Source organism: Sporothrix brasiliensis (assembly GCF_000820605.1).
Source record: "Sporothrix brasiliensis 5110 chromosome Unknown Cont15, whole genome shotgun sequence".
Classification (NCBI taxonomy): domain Eukaryota; kingdom Fungi; phylum Ascomycota; class Sordariomycetes; order Ophiostomatales; family Ophiostomataceae; genus Sporothrix; species Sporothrix brasiliensis.
In genome coordinates this window covers 407078-423057 of record NW_024467134.1, presented here as the reverse complement: position 1 = coordinate 423057, position 15980 = coordinate 407078, and the positions used below count along the sequence as shown (strand labels likewise).

General features: G+C 58.7%; 5 protein-coding genes across 5 annotated transcripts; 1 reads left to right on the top strand and 4 right to left on the bottom strand.

Annotated features, from left to right (window-relative positions):
* Nucleotides 1-840: 840 nt before the first annotated feature.
* Nucleotides 841-1518, top strand: SPBR_06190 (uncharacterized protein; the record flags this gene model as incomplete). The annotated part of the gene is made up of 1 exon (XM_040764452.1): nt 841-1518. One exon carries the CDS (start codon nt 841-843, stop codon nt 1516-1518), a length of 678 nt encoding a protein of 225 aa, XP_040621937.1.
* Nucleotides 1519-2029: 511 nt separating this feature from the next.
* SPBR_05939 (uncharacterized protein) lies at nt 2030-3376 on the bottom strand (the record flags this gene model as incomplete). Its single annotated transcript, XM_040764202.1, has 1 exon — nt 2030-3376. One exon carries the CDS (start codon nt 3374-3376, stop codon nt 2030-2032), a length of 1347 nt encoding a protein of 448 aa, XP_040621936.1.
* Nucleotides 3377-4482: 1106 nt separating this feature from the next.
* SPBR_05780 (uncharacterized protein) lies at nt 4483-6269 on the bottom strand (the record flags this gene model as incomplete). The annotated part of the gene is made up of 3 exons (XM_040764043.1): nt 4483-5718; nt 5780-6060; nt 6155-6269. 3 exons carry the CDS (start codon nt 6267-6269, stop codon nt 4483-4485), a joined length of 1632 nt encoding a protein of 543 aa, XP_040621935.1.
* A 1642-nt stretch (nt 6270-7911) lies between these two features.
* Nucleotides 7912-9255, bottom strand: SPBR_05942 (flap endonuclease-1; the record flags this gene model as incomplete). The annotated part of the gene is made up of 3 exons (XM_040764205.1): nt 7912-8995; nt 9085-9104; nt 9157-9255. 3 exons carry the CDS (start codon nt 9253-9255, stop codon nt 7912-7914), a joined length of 1203 nt encoding a protein of 400 aa, XP_040621934.1.
* An 821-nt stretch (nt 9256-10076) lies between these two features.
* On the bottom strand, nt 10077-13448 carry SPBR_05550 (major facilitator superfamily transporter; the record flags this gene model as incomplete). The annotated part of the gene is made up of 1 exon (XM_040763813.1): nt 10077-13448. The coding sequence occupies one exon, from the start codon at nt 13446-13448 to the stop codon at nt 10077-10079; it is 3372 nt and encodes a 1123-aa protein (XP_040621933.1).
* Nucleotides 13449-15980: the final 2532 nt, after the last annotated feature.

Genomic DNA, 15980 nt, shown 5'->3' with positions numbered 1-15980 from the left:
GCTGCTGTCACCTGCCACATAAATCAAAGCTTCATGGCTATGAAAATTTAGCGATTTAATCGTTCAGATGTCATGGCAGAAAAAGGCGGTGAAGGATAGCTTCTGCTGCCAACCGCTGGTTGACTACAGCACGTTTACAGGGGCGATGGGGCGATCCGGCCACCTGGCGAGCTTGGTAACAGCGGTGCCAGGGGTGCCAGACGCCTTATTTTATCAGTCTTTCAGAGGGCTGCCACCAACCCAAAATTGCCCCAAACAAGGCAACATCATTTTCGATGTCTGCTGTTCCTGCCGTTCCCAGCCATTCGACCAAAGACAACAGCCAGACGACGCATCGGGTTTCTCTGCTTTCTCCAACCTCATAATTTCTCTCGCATTTCTCGACGACTAGCAATCTACGATACAGCGGCGTTCTAGTGGATGACACTTTCTGTCCCTTACTTTCCAGACTACCCGTTTCTTTTGCGACGCCCTTGACGGCCCCCTTTTCTGCCTTTTGACGACTTTGGCGTGGATCGCGACAACCGGCGCGAACATCAAAACCCGGCACAACGACAAATAGCCGACTCCAGAAGCTGGACGCGAACTGCGGTAGACTTGTCGTGTCTCTCTGGACTCTCCATCGACGGCAGCAGCACCCCCTCCCACATCTGACGACACCTTCCCACTGGAAACAACCCGCGATCCGTCAAAGCTTCGCACTTCTTCTACACCGACGCTGCGCGTCCCGTGGAGCACAACACACCCTCCGGGCGCGGCGCTTTACACCGTCTTGGTGGCCGGCACTGTCTAGCACGTTTGGCCCAGACACCCAGCGCACGACGCCCTCACAGAGATTCGATGGTGCGTCGTCGCCGTCCGCGCCGCTCCGGCGCTCTCGGCGAGCTGCCGCCGCTCAAAATCCTCGCACAAATCGCCATCATCCAGACCACACTGTACGCCAGCCTGACGGCCCTCATGTTCTTTACCGAGCGCGTCGCCGGCCGCGACTTTTCCTTCAACCTCGTCTTTGGCTGGAGCGCCATCCGCGGCGACACCACCGACGGCTGGCTCACGGCCTTTGTTTGGTGGCTGGCCGCCGGCCTCGTCGGCGCCGCCTCGATTGTCTACCTTGTCGGCCGCTCCAAGCTCGTGCTGGATTTTGCCGCGACGCTGCACGCCGTCCACCTCTGTGTGGTGACGCTGACGCACTCGTTCCCGGCGAACCTGGCCTGGTGGGCGACGATGGCGGTGTCGACGGGGACGGCGCTGGCGCTGGGGACGTGGGGGTGCCGGCACCGGGAGCTGCAGCCGATTTCCTTTGGCGGAGCGGCCGGCAACGGCGGCGGCGGCGGCGGTGGCGGCAGCACAACGACCAACGGTGGTTCGAATGGGGGCGGGCTCGGCGCTTCTGCGGCCGAGGGCGACGAGGAGCAAGGGTTCTCACGCGGTCGCGGCCGGGGAAGAGGCCGTGACGGTGCCGGCGAGTACGAGATGGTGCCGGTTGTGAAGACGGGCGAGAACAGCCGGCAAGATTAAACGACCAACACTGGGAATACACGGTATAGACGGGGCTTTTTCTGTTTCTTTTCATGATGCTTAGGCTTTGGGGGATGGCGCTTTTCATCTTTTTTCCTTTTCTTTTTTTTTTCCTTTTCTTTTCTTTCTTCATGTCACGGCGGGCCATGGATTTGCACCTTGTTTTATTCCTATACGTTGTTTTAATGTCACTTGTTTCTTTGCTCCTTTTAACGTCCCCTTAGCCTCTCACCAATGTTCTTTTTCGTACAGTATTACAACCAGTTACAATAGCGAGCTGGACAAGACATGAGGCGTTCATTCCACTTTGTTATATGAATTTGTTAGAACAGCTATCCAATAGACCAGTCTACTACGTACGTCAGCATCTTTTTCGTCTACGTTACGTTGAAGTCAAAGTCGGCGCGAGCCTCTATACCAATAACCATTAACATTATATTATCTATTTCATTCCAATTCCCTTCTCATCGTCGTCCAAGGTTGTTCTAGGTAGACCCATGGTTAACCACGCCTACAGCCGGCTGAGACAGGTGACAAAGCTCCGACCGTCATCAAAGCTGCTCTCATAACGTGCCCATGAACGACGTCGGTATAAAGCAGGAACCTCTGTGGCGCCGTCAACCTCAGAAATGGCACCCGTAGTAGGTGGGCCGGATCGGCACGAGCATCGAACGGTGGCGGTTGCGGCCTGAGAACCTGACTCCGTAGCATGGGGCGGCAACCCAGTCCCTGAGGTCAGGGAGAGGGAGACGAGTTGGATGAGAGACGACGGCCAGTCCTCCTCGTCCTCCTCGTCGAAAATCACAGGTGCCTCCATGTGGCCGTATCCAGAATCAACCACCGAGTTGGGCGGTGCCGACACCCCGCAAGCACAGCAGGGAGGCGGCGAGGCAGCCACGCCTAGGCCGTTTTCGTAGTAGCTGCTGGCATCGTCAATGTTGTCATTGTCAACATTGGAGGCCGCACCGTCGCCCGTCGCGGCCACCGATCCTTCTTCACCGTACATGTTCTTTGGCCGCACCCAAACACGGCCGTACTGGGTGACTACGCGAGGAGCCACTGCCGCCGCGGCAAATGCTTCTGCCTCGACGGCCAGCTCTGCTTCTGTGCCAGGCGGTCTCGGCCCCAGTGTCGCCGCTGCTCTCGCGCGAGCCTGCGCCTCGAGCTGCTGTTCGGCAGTGCGGACCGCATCATCGCCATCAAGTGGCACTTCTTCGCCCGTGGCTACCCCGGGGCCGTACACGTCCACAGACACCGATTTCTGAGCAACCTTGGCCTCCTGTTCCTTGAGCGCTTTGAGGGCCTTGCGCTGAGCTGCCTTGTCTTTCTTCGTCCGCTTCCGCTCCATCCGCTTCTCGCTGCGGGCTTTGGCCATGGCCCATTCCAATATCGTCTCGCGCGGGCTGAGGAACCACTTCCACCGCTGCGGGATGTCGGTGGCGTCTCCCAGAAGTTTGTTCGCCTTTGCGTTTTTGTTGGCTGCTGTGGACGCAGCCGGCGGTACAGCGGGCACTACAGCGGCCGGTGCCGTCGTTCCGCCGACGTTGCCGCCAATGTTGGCCGTGAGGGAGATTTGGTGGGTTGCGGAGAGGTCTGGGCACAGCTGCTGTGTGATGCTTGTGGTCAGGCCACTGGCTAAGCCGCCGGTGGCGCCAAGTGTTCCGGTGGTACCGTCAAATGAACTCTCCCATAGCTGTTGGCGCGCGGCCTGGTTTTGGCGCCACTGGAGACTGCCGGCCCAGCGCTTTGGCCACGGAACGGAGACGCCAGCAATGGTGCGGCGGCCACGCTGTGCAGCACGTTGGCGCTGCAGCCGCTCGTGGATGGCGATGTGCAGCTGGGTCACCTGGGGATCCATGTTGGTGCTGCTGGCGTTGTTTCCATCTTCATTCTGCGCCGAGCTAGTGCGATGGTTTTGAGGAGCTGTGTTATCAACGGTGTCGTCTTCGTCGGCAGACAATTCGTCAGAACCGGCGTTCTGTAGATCCTGTAAAGCGGAAAGAGCTTCGCGTTGTTCTGAGGAGAGGGGGCATCGAGCGATAGATGTAGGAGTAGGATCCGGTGCAGGTGCAGGGACGGCCGCATCGTACCCGCAGTCTATCGGCGCCGTCTAGGCACCGTCTAGAGACCGGTGTTGGCGGCGGTTTCCTCTTCGATTCGGCGTTCTAGCCAGGACTGGCATGTCTGTTGAGGAGTTTTCGGTAGACGCTCTTGAGAGCCGATGCATCCACTCTGTGACGTTTTTGGCCCGGTCTGCGGGAGTTACCACTCGGGAGAGGGCGGAGGCAAATGCGGCGGTAGGCACCAATGGTTGTGATGGTTCATGAGAGGTCATTTTGCGTCAAAAGGGGGTGGGAAGGTAATTGGAGTTGACCGTCGTAGGGAGAAAAGAACGCGATGCAAAGGCGGAGGAAAGAAGCGGACGGAGGATAATGTAAATAAAACCTAAATGATAATGGCACTCTGCAATGCAGGCCTAGGTCGGGAGAGTGCTCTCTAATTATTAGATCTAGTCTAAGAGTGCGATGTGGATTGGCATAGTGCATAGATGGAGAAGAAAAGGACGGTAAGTAAATTAAACTAACTGGCGATGATGGTGCCATTGTTTACATGACAATAGTGAATAGAAACGGGAAGGCGCAACACATGCGTCCGCACCTTCCCATGGCGGACAGTCCACATTCTGTCACATGACGGTATTTCACTTTCGCAAAAGAAAATGACAATGCCACACTTTTCTTTTTCTTTTTCAGACTTTGATTGATGCTTCTAAAGTGTGCCCAAATTTCTAGGTACAAAAGAACAGATGAGAATCGAAGATATGCAAAAACGATTACAAAAACGATTAGAAGAAACATCAAAGGCCGGCCTTTACAGAAGGTGCCTTATAGAAATCATACAGCATGGAAGCAACGGCTTTTCCAAGAGAAACAAAAGAAATAAACCAAAAACACTAACAGCCTTTTACAGCTTCATGCCGGTGGCCTTGGCCACGCGCAAGCTCTGGCGCATGCTCAGGTCCAGCATAATCTCCTCGGAGCCACCGGGGATGGCGTAGGCGCGCACGTCGCGGTACAGGCGCTCGACCTTGCCGCCCTGGCCGCCGCGGGAGTAGGACAGGCCACCGAAGATCTGGCTGGCCTCGCGGGCGCAGAACTCAAAGGTGATGGTGGACTGGGCCTTGAGGGAGGCAATGGCACCGCCAAGGCGCAGCATGGCCTCGGTCTCGTTCATGGTCTGGCACTGGTAGATCATGTTCTCGAGCCAGTTGTAGCTGGCCTCGATCTGGCGGGCCATGTGGGCCAGCTTCATGCGAATGACGGGGTGGTCGATGAGGCGCTTGCCGAAGGTGCGGCGCTTGTGCGCGTAGCGGACCGACTCCTCGTAGCAGACGCGCGAGAAGCGCAGGCACTGGATGATGATGCCGATGCGCTCGTGGTTGAAGTTGGTCATGATGACGCGGAAGCCCTGGTTCTCCTTGCCAATCAGGTTCTCGACGGGGACCTTGACGTCCTCGAACGTAATGTAGGTGGTGCCGCTGGACCAGACACCCTGGCAGTCCATCTTGCGCGTGGAGACGCCGCCGAACGAGCGCTCAATCAGCAGCAGCGAGACGCCGTTCATGCCCTCGCCGCCCGTGCGCACGGCCGTCGTGAAGTAGTCGGACCAGATGCCGTTGGTGATCCACTTCTTCTCGCCGTTGACAATGTAGTGCTTGCCGTCCTCGCTCAGCTTGGCCTCGCAGGTCAGGTTGGCGACGTCGGAGCCCGCATCGGGCTCGGTGATGGCCAGGCAGATGCGCTTGTCGCCGTTGAGAATGCCCGGCAGGATGCGGTCCTTGAGGCTCTTCTTGCCGAACTTGACCAGCGGCGGGCAGCCGATGCCGAAACCACCAATCACGTTCCAGACGAAACCACCCGAGCCCGCGCGCGACAGCTCGTCGGTCAGCAGCATCTCGTGGAAGAGATCCCACTTGTCGGTGGGCATACTCTGGACGCGGTTCTCGGTGTAGTCGTTCTGGTACGCGGTACCCAGCAGACCGGCGAGGTAGCCGCGGCGGCCCATCTCCTTGTAGATCTCGGGGGGCACCAGGCGGGCCTCATCCCACTCGGTGACATTGGGCTCGATGGCGGAGTCGACCCACTCGCGCACCTCGGCGCGGAGGGCAGCGTGGGTCTCGTTGAAGTAGGGGGAGCGGTACTGCAAACGTTAGCAAGCCATCCGTCAAACAGCGGGGAAAACAAGGATGGGGTGGACTCACGCTCTGGTACCAGCCAGGGTCGGCAAAGGGGATGATGCTGCCGAACGGCTCAAGCGGCTCGACTTCTTCGTGGGACGCGGCGGGCTTGCTGGCCTCGGCCTTCTTCGGGGCGGGCGCGGCAGGCTTGGGCTTGGGCGCCGGGGCTTCGGCCTTGGGCTTGGTGTCGAGCGAGCCAACCAGCAGCTGGGGCTGGTACTTCTTCAGGATGCCCTCGTTGTGGTACTTCCAGAACTGCTTGGACGCATCCTTGCCGGCGACGCGGGCGAGGATCTTCTTGCCACCTAGAAAATGGACGTTAGTAAGGAGGATCGCTGCGGACGTTGTGCGAATCTCAACGCAAGTCGAGCTCATAAACGAGAGGGCACATGCACATACCCGGGTGGTCATCCTGGAACTTGGTCAGATCGTAAACATCGCCGTCGACCGTGATGTACAGCGAGTCGGGCTTGTTGTGCGAGGCAACCTCGGCCTGTGTGAACGTCTTCGACATTGTGAAGGTAGGCGAGAAGATGACGATATAGAAGAGGAAGAGTCAAGATGAAAACGGAGAACGAATGGGTATATGGACGGGAAGAAAAGGTCGAGGAAAGACAATGAAAGAGATGAAGGAAAAGAAGAAAGAAGAAAGACTTGAAATAAAAGGATCCGTTGGCTTAAAGGGAAAAGGGCACGATGGCAAAGTAATCCGGACGGCGTGGTCGGCAACTTTCTTGGGCTGCCAGAGTGCACCAAGGCCGATCACATGCGAATGAATGAGCTATTGAAGAAAGCCGCTGCAAGCTTGTGTTCTGTCTGGCCCTGCCGCGCTGACGGAAACACAGTGTTGAAGACAGTGCGCAGTGCGGACACTCCTCGACACGTTTGGAGAGTGTGGGGTGCAAGCGTAATTCGCACGCCATCATTGGCTGTGGCCCGTGGGGTCCGGGGCACAGCAGCGCCTAAGCTCCATACAAACCGGCTCCACGGTCCACTAGAGCGCCAAAACTGCACCGTGCGATTGTGGGATTAGTGTAGGTGCTCCAGGCCCAAAGGGGAAACCACGCCGCTGTCGAGGACGCGCTGTGGCATTATGCTGTTTGCAGCGAGATCTGCGCACACCGAGGCGGCAGGAGCGATGCACTGGAATGTGTGGGGTGCACGCAGTGATTGTCTTCGGTTCGAATTACAGAGGGCTACAAGCGGAAAGAGCAACTGGTAATACGAAAACTTTCACAGCAGAGAAGGCGCAGACGACTTTCGCAACGGGGAAAGGGAAGGAGGCCAAAATGCTGGGGTACAAAGTGAATCATGGAGAATGGCGTACAATTGCCAGCAGAAAATAAAACTTGTCATTGAGAACGGCAATCCAAAGACGGCGAATCAGACGCAATGCAAAGACATTTCCCTGGCGCATTGAATACGTGAACACGGGCGCAGCCAGCCTGGGCAGTGCCAAGCGCATGTGATGCTCAGAATTTCAAGGTCGTATGCTTTGCGCCGGTGGCTCCTTCCCACAAGGCGCTGATGTCATTTTGTTTCGAGAAGATCGCATTGGCGTCGTGTGATTGGGTGGGCCTGCCGAGGCACGCCACAGATTAGTCTCGTGGTCTTTTGGCGTGTTCTGCCGTGATTTTGGTGGCAGGTGTCAGGCTGTGCCAAACTGTGCTCCAGACCACGCCAAACTACCAGTCCCCAAAGACGTTCTGTACCACATTCGATAGTACCAGGCCTGCCTCTATCCGTCAACAGTAAATATTCCATGTGATTTTCCCTATCCATAATATACCCCCGATGATGGAGATCCGCCCTAGAACAACGCCATATGCAAAGTCCCGTTTGAACCAAAATACCCAAAAATGAAGAGAAAGGAGACGGGCGTAACGGAAAAAGAAAAATCAGCATAGGCCATGCAATGATGGATGACCCCTGACTATCACAGGGGACCCGTCCCTCCTCTGCCGCGCTTTGGTGTATGTCTTCCGTCGCTGCGTGGGCGACCTCATCTCGGCCTTCCCCACGCCCCTCCACTCTGACGGACCAATACCCAGACTGTTCTTTGGGTTCTGAGGCGTCCAGGCCAAGCGTCCCGGCCAAGCTTCCATGTGCCGTTGTTTTGTCATCATCATCTTGCTCATCTTGCTCTCCGTGCCCCTTTACGCACCGCCCCGGGGTTTTGCCTTGGCCTTGGCCTTGTCCTTCTTTTCCTCCTTGAGCCGCTTCTTCTTCTCCTCGTTTTTCTCGTCCAGCTTGCGCTTCTGCGCCTTGACCTCCGCCTCCGTCTTGGGCACCACCTTGAAGAACCCCTCGAGGCGCTGCTGCTGCGTGCCCTTTAGGTTCTTCTCGAGACGCGCCGCGCCCGACCGCACACGGTCTTCCGAGAAGCCCTTTTCGTTGACCAGGAACTGCACGAGGCCGGGGATGTCCGGGCGGTCCCACTTGAAGTCGCACAGCGGGTCGTCGGCGGCGCGCACGTCGGGCTTGAAGAAGAGCTCGCGCGCGTCCTCGTAGGGCCAGTCCTCGGGGATGACGAATTTTTGCTTCTTGTCCGACTTCATGAACGCGACGACGTTCTCGAGCGAGCCGTGCTCGCGAATGAGCTTGAGGGCCGTGTGCGGGCCGACCTTGGGGATGGGGTCGAGGTAGTCGCAGCCCAGCAGAATGCACAGGTCGACAAATTGCGGGCGCTCCATGCCGAGCCCCTGCATGACCTTGTCGAGGTGAATCTCCTGGATCGGCTCTTTGCGCTGCTCGCTGAACGTCAGGTGGCGCAGCAGAATGGGCGTGTTGAAGCACAGCGTGTCCATGTCCTCGCTGGCGGCGGCGTACACCTTGCCAGCGCGGGCCAGCTCGGCGCATTGGGCCTCGGCCTCGGTGGGCGCCACGAGGAACGGCACGCCCATCAGCTTCAGCAGGCGCTGGCACTCCTCGTTGTGCTCGCGGGTGACGCGGACGGTGCGGCGCGAGAACTTCTCAATGTCTTCGGCTGTGCCCGTCTCCTTGGCTTCCTCCAGGCCCTCGGTGGCTTCTTGTTTGCGCATGTAACGGCGCGCGAGCTCGCCGGACTTGAGCTTGGGCGGCGCGCCGTCAAAAACGTAGAGTGGCTTGATGCCGTTGTCGACCATGCGCAGTGTGCGGTAGAACATGCCCATGAGATGCGATGTGGTCTCGCCGGCCTCGCTCATCAGCATCTGGCCGTCGGAACGCACGGCAATCAGGAACGAGTAGATGCTCATAGATCTAGGGTGTGTATTAGCGATTGTGTGTAGCGTGTACATGGAGGAGAGAGTCGCCTCGTTAGGTCGTCGTCTCGTCAGGTCGGAACGTACGCATCCTGTGACCGTGTTAGCTGCTGCCAGAGCATCTCCTTTCGAGTCTTATCATCTCGCCTGCGCACTCACAATTGCTACTTTCCGGCCAAACTGGTTCTTGATCTCCCCCTCCTTGACGGCATCGGGTGCCTCCTCCTTGACAATCTGGAAGAGCTGTTTGATACCCATGGTGGCGGTCTGTAGGCGGTGAGGGGAGGAATCGTGTCGAGAAGACGGGGAAAAGACACTAGCCGACGATGCCCACAATGGCCGTGTATTGTTTCGTGGTCGTAGCTGTCGTGGGTCGTATTCCGTAAATATGCGCAAATGGTGGTCGGACGGCGAGCTGCGTTGCTTTGGAAGTGTGCGTTTGCATGCAGCTGGGAAGCTGCAAGTGACGAAGCGGGCAAGAGGCGTGCGGTGTGGCACATGCGCCTGCTTCTTCGACGCGTCCATTGCGCGTTATGGTGTGAAAAAGTGGGGCATCAATTAAGACGGGCTCTTTTGCGCCTGCCTTTGCTGTGGCGATTTACAGGCTGTCCAGCGCTGTATTTTAGCGTTACAGTTGGCTACCTAAAGAAATACTCCGTTATGAGCCCGCAGATTTTACCTGACGATATTTTATCCTTAATTACAACTTTTACTTTCTATCTATCTAAAAAGAATCCAAACTCATGCTGCCATCAGAGATGTTGTTCCAGTAGCAGTGTCATCGCTGTCTACCTGACAATCGCTCCTTCCCGTACACAAAATGTTGCGTCCTAAAACACAAAACTACCAAACGCTCTTTCCGCCGAATATGTCGTGCTCAATGTACCTTCCCAGTCATCCAAAACTCCAAGTAAATGCGACGAGAAATCAAACATCAAACGTTCCTTCCTGAGCGAGTGCTCCTTCCCACGTCCCCCTCTAAGCCCCTTTTCTCACTTCTTTCGTCAAATTCCTGTCTTAGGTCTCACTGCTTTTCACATTTCACCTCAACACCTCTGCCACCTCAGTCTCAGCGACCTTCAAATACGACCCGCCTTCTCGTCCGACACTGGAGCGGCCGGTGGTGCGCGCAGGTAGCTCTGGCACAAAAACGCGGTCCCGAACAGAATGCCCAGCCCACCCAGCCCGAGGCCAAAGTACTGCGCGGCACGGTAGCCGACCAGCAGGTTGTCGGCGTCAAAGACGCCGGCCTCGACGGAGCCGGCGATGCCGAGGGCCAAGGAGATGGCGTAGTTGACAAATGTCACGACAAGACTGGCGGCGATGCCCTGGTGCTCGCGGCGGACGCTGTTGCTGACGAGGATGATGGCGGCTGGGTTGGACATGTCCATGCCAAAGGGCATGATGAGGATGCTGAAGAAGGGGTTGAACCAGTAGAGCTGGTCGGGCGCGGAGGTGGCAAACAGCAGGCTGCCGACGAAAAAGGCAAACATGCTGAGGAGCATGACCCAGTGGGGCTTGACGCCGCGGCTAAACAGGAAGCCGGTCAGCAGGCTGGCCAGCAGGCCGGTGACGGGCGCGGGCGCGAAGGCGGCGCTGGTCATGAGCGGGGACCAGCCGCGCAGGGTCTCGAACATCTGGACGGCATAGTAGACCCAGACGGAGAAGCAGCCCCAGCCGGTGGCGGTGCAGCCCAGGACAAAGTTGGTGGTGGAGCGCATGGCGGCGAGCGGCACGAGCGGGCAGACGGCCTGGAAGGCCTCGACGTAGAGGAACGCGGCAACAAAGAAGAGGCCCAAGATGAGCAAAAAGTACGTGTAGGGCGTGGCCCAGCCGACAATGGGCGCCTGGTTGAACGCAAAGTTGACGAGCACCAGCCCGGCGACGCCCAGCAAAATGCCCATGCCGTCCATGCGCACCCAGAGGCTTTCCTGCGTGGCCACCTTCTTCTTGGAGAAGACGGCGTCGTCCGCGTCGTCGTTGTCGTCGTCGTCGTCGAGACGGGAGGTGTCCATCGTGTGCATGGTGTCCATCGTCGCCCGCTTTGGGTTCAGCTCCTGGACGTTGACCTCGTCGGCCGGCAGCACCAGCATGCTGACGGCGGCCAGGGCCACACACACGGCGGCCAGCGTCCAAAACGCCCACGGCCACGAGGCGTAAATAGCAAACAGCGACGACATGACGGCGCCGGCCACGAAGCCCACGGGTGCCGAGGCGCCAAAGAGGCACATGACCAGGTTCTTGCGGGGGCCGGGCGGGTAGGCGCGGCCCAGCATGGCCTGTCCGTTGGGCACCAGCATGGCCGGGCCGATGCCTTGCATGGCGCGGCAGATGATGAAGAGGGTGGTGCCTCTGTGCGATGTGGCCGCGTCGGCGCCGGCGTGCTGGACGGCTGGCGTGAACCCCGCCAGCAGACTCCAGGCGGCAAACCAGACAAAGCCAAGGACAAACACGCGCCGGTGGCCAAACAGGTCGCCCACGCGGCCCGCCGGCAGCACAAATGTGCCAGACGTCAGGCCATAGGCAGCGGTGTACCAGGCAATGTTGCCCGGGCTGGCGTCGGGGAAGGAGCGGCTCATGGCTTGCGCAGGAACAAGGGCCTGGGCGATGCCGGCCAGCATCAGGACCTGCGACAAGCACACGACAAGCACAAACAGCGCCTCGTGTGTCAAGGAAAAGCCATACGGGGCATTGGGCGAGGGCTTTTTGGGCTGGGGGCGGCGCAGAGAGGGCAGCCGCCGCAGGCTGCCGGCGAGACTGCCGCCTCCGACCAGGCTGTTGCGCGTCACGGGCCGCGTGGTGTACCGGCGCGAGCCGTCGTCGCGGATCAGCGACGCGCGGTAGTCGTGGTCGCCGGAATCGGAGCGGACATATGTGTAGCGGCCGATCTGCAGGACAGGCTCCGGCTCGTGTTCGGCTGCAGCTTCGGTCGCGGCTGCGACTTTAGCGTCTCGTTCGCGTTCGCGATATCGATCCTGGGCCCTGTCGTGCTTGCGGTCACGCTCCCGCTCGACCTCGGTGGTTTCGCCGGCCGTGGCCTCGCCGTCGTCCGTCACGCCGCCCGGGGTGACCGGCGTGTAGGAGGCGTCACGTGGGATCAGCTCGCCGGCGTGCGCGCCACCCTGGTATGAGTGGGTGCGCTTGAGGCGGGAGGCAGCCTCGAGGAGGTCGATGTATGAGGACATGGAGGGGCGGTGGCCGCCGGCGGGATTGCTCGAGGACGACGGCCTGACGACTGCGGCAGGAGGTGGGACGGGCGGAGCGACGGGTGGCGTCAGGGTTAGCGACCGCGAGGGCCCGGCGCCTGGGGAGTTGGGAATCTTGGGCAGGAGGGACAAGCTGGCGTGGGAGGCACGCGAGGTGGACGGGCGCGGGACCGATGCCGAGGCGGCGGATGCAGCTGGTTGAGCAATAACGTCGTTGGCTGATGATGTCGACGCCTCAGCCGTTTGCTGCTGTTGTTCTTGCTGGTGTGGCTGTTGCTGTGACTGCTGCTGGAGAGCCCGTGGCGGCTGCTGCGGATCATTTGAGAGCGGGTGCATCGCCAGCGGACCGGGCAGCTCGACCAGCCGGATGGTGGAATTGTTGAGCATGACGGGCTGAGCGGGCGCGGGGATTCGTGCGAGTGCGGGTGCAGGCCCGGACCCGGACGGCATTGTGGCCGTCGTGTCGGGATTGACTGTATAAAACTCGGACAGGGGCACGGAAGGCATGCTGGCGGTCGTCCCGCTCATCTGAAGATGCGACGCTGCATTGTTGTTGTGGAACGAGACGGGCGGAGCAGGAGAGCCGGTGCTGCCGCGGGCGGCGCGGTAGGTGTGGTAGGGGTTGCGTGGGCTGAGTTTGGTGTTGGGATGGGAATTGGGGTGCGGCAGGGAGTGGGAGTGAGAATGGGTGGGTGTGGTGCTGTTGTTCCGGTGGACGGACGGCGGATAGGCGTGGTTTATCTGCGAAGCACCGGCGGCCGAGCCTGGCCTGGACACCGCCGCTACCGCCGCTCCAGCCGGGGCTGGAGGGTAGACGGTGCTTTGCAGAGCAACGTCGGTCGAGGGCGGACGGTACGGCTGGTAGGTGGTGGTCTGTTGCTGATAGGACACGGCCCGCCGCCGGCCCGAGGCGGTTGTACGGTTGGAGGCAGCCGAGGCGGCGCGGTTGGCGGCGGAACCGGAGATTGTGTTGGGGCTGGAAGCGAAGCCGGAACCAGACCCAGACCCAGACCCAGACCCTGACCCTGAACCTGAACCAGAACCAGAACCAGAGCCCTCGCTACTCTGAGAACCCTGGCCGGTGGTGTTTATGTCCTGCTGGTGAAATTGCTGGCGGAACGACTCGGTGGCGGCAATCATGGCGTCGGCGGCACGCTGCATGGCCTCGGTGGCAGACTGGAAGTCGACGGTGGGTTCGGAGGCGGCGGGCAGTGGCGTGGACCGCCGTCTCTCGCGGAAGGACATCTTGTTTCGACGTGTGTCTGAGGGATGTTTTGTTTTGGTTCGTTTTGTTCCGTCTTAACAATCACTGGTCAAGGTTCCGGGCAAGTGTGCCGAGCCATATCAGAGATATTATGACAAGAAGGCGAGAGGATGCGGAAGACGGAAAAGAGAGGACAGAGAGAAAAGGGAAGACGCTCGGTTGCAGAACCCAGGAAGGCGGATCTTTTATGATGTACCGCCTGTGGACTGGGACGTGCAGATACGGACAGCACAGCTGCAGGACGAAGGCAGCAGAGAACAACAAGACGGATCCCTGCCACCTGCTCCTCCGAGGCGTTGGCCGGGTGGTCGTGCTGAGGTTGGATGTGCTGCACAAGTCTTGTCCGTGACACAAGCAACAGCCAGTCTGGTTGGATGGGAGACTGGCGTCGGAGATGGACAGGAGAGGATGCGAGGAGTAGAGAAGCCACTCTTGTAACCACCTTTTACAAGAGTGGAGTTGCAAACGACTGCGGGCTGTCTGTTTATGTGCTCGCGATGTGAGCGAGCCACAAGCCTGAGATGGCGTTGGAGGTTTGGTGGCCGGATTCTGTCTATAACGGGCACGGTGGGCGGGGCACGACAGGATGCAGAAACGAGGGTGTGAGAGGAGGCGACGATGGTGATGTTGCGAAGGGTGTATGTGAGTGTGTTTGCGATGAGGTCTATGGCCTTTCTTTGTTCGTGGGGGTGTTCCCTTTCTGGCGTTGCACTCGGGGCGAAACGAACGACTGCGGCCGTTGAAGCAGTTGGCTGCAGGCGAGAGCTGATACGAGTTGATGGGCGATGAGAGATGAAATTTGAGAGTCGGCGAGAGGATGATGTGAGAAAGGTCATACAAACGTTCACAAGATCGATATGACACGGGCCTCTGGAGATTGGAGAAAAGGAAGGCCGGCGTCTCTCGAAAAATAGGCAAGGCTGAGGAGCGACGTCCCTGTCCCGGCCTCTGATCATCACGTTTCCTCCTTGTTCTTTGATTTTCTTTCTTGCTTTGCGTTGACGGTCGACCAACCATCCAGACGGGAGGATCTACGAGGGACCAAACGGCCCAGCTACAAGTGTGCATTGGCCGACGGACCGACCTCGAGTGTCTTGTACGGGGGCTGCACGGGGCATGGACAAGAAAGGGGAGAACTTGGAGAGTGTACGTGAAGTGGTGCTGGCCAGGCCTGTGACGGCCTCTTGATGGATTTGCAGTGCAGACGTGGTGGTGGTTGGTACTCCATGGTAAGACATGGGGTCGTTGCGGTTCCTCCTGTCGTCAGTAAAAAGGCTGCAGCGCAGGGTGTGGCTCTGCCTGGAGTGAGACAAAAATGTGAAGACCCACGGGTCCGAAAACAGTGTCTCGCATGGTGTCCTGGCCGGCTGAGACTCGGGGACTTGGATGCACGCCCTAGCCCTGTTCTGGATGCCACCAACCACCGCCAGCTATTTCGGGCGCACTCGCGGAGAGAAAGAAAACGAGGTCGAAGCAGGTAGTACCTTTGACTTTTCTTCCTTCTTCTTTCTTGCTACTTGTCTACTTGTCTACTTTCCCGTTCCACAGTCTCTCCACGGCTGGCCAATCTGTGGCCACAAGTCGACCTTGGGGTCTTCTACCCTCGTCTCTTCCTCCGCCAACCGCTTCAGGTGTATTCTCCGTACTGTACGACAGACGTCCGTGCTCCGTACAGTCTCACTTGCTGTCTGCTCTCTGCTTCCGCTCGGGACAGTGCGTGCGGCTGAGAACCAATAATAGTGACGGGCACGAGTATGACCACCAAATAAGGAAAGACAAAACAGGCGACGTCGGCGAAGTTGGCGAGGATGGCGAGGATGCGAGGATGGCGACGACGTACAGTGTATACAAGAGTGAGTAACGTACATTGTATGTCACAGACGCGTGGCTGGCAATGCTCCCATTGATCCGCACTCCTCCACCGGCGATCGACTCAAGGGTTGGCCGGTTGAGCGTTGCGGCTGAGTGGCCGTCGATCTGCTCGTTTCCCGTGGCGCGGATCACCCGTTCTGGGGTTGCGCGGGACGTCCTTTGTGTAGAAGAGTGATAAAAAAGGAAACCTTAGCAAACGAAAGGAAGACCAGAGTGCCTTGGCGGCAAAAGCAGCGATGTCCTTGGGTCGAGGGTCGATTTGTGCACGTCATCGTTGCTTGGATGCATTGTGCGCTTTGGCCTCCTGGAAGAGCTGCGCCGCCATCCTTTGTGTGAAGCTTAAAAGACAGAAACGTACGGCGCAGTGTACAGACGTTGGCCGTCCGTTTTGCATTTGCATTCCTGCGGAGGCAGCGATGTGGGCGAGAAGAGGAAAGGATCGTCGCCGACAACTGTTACTAACCGCAAGGCGACAGCACAGCATCTGCGGCATCTGCCGTGCATCGACAGTGCATTGACAGTGCATCGACGCGAGGCGGCACATGTCCCCCAAACGAACCAAGGAAATCCTAAACTGGTTGACAAAACTGTAAAAAGACTGCCTCGCTGCATCATCCGTAGCTGCGCTCGTTTATTTTGGT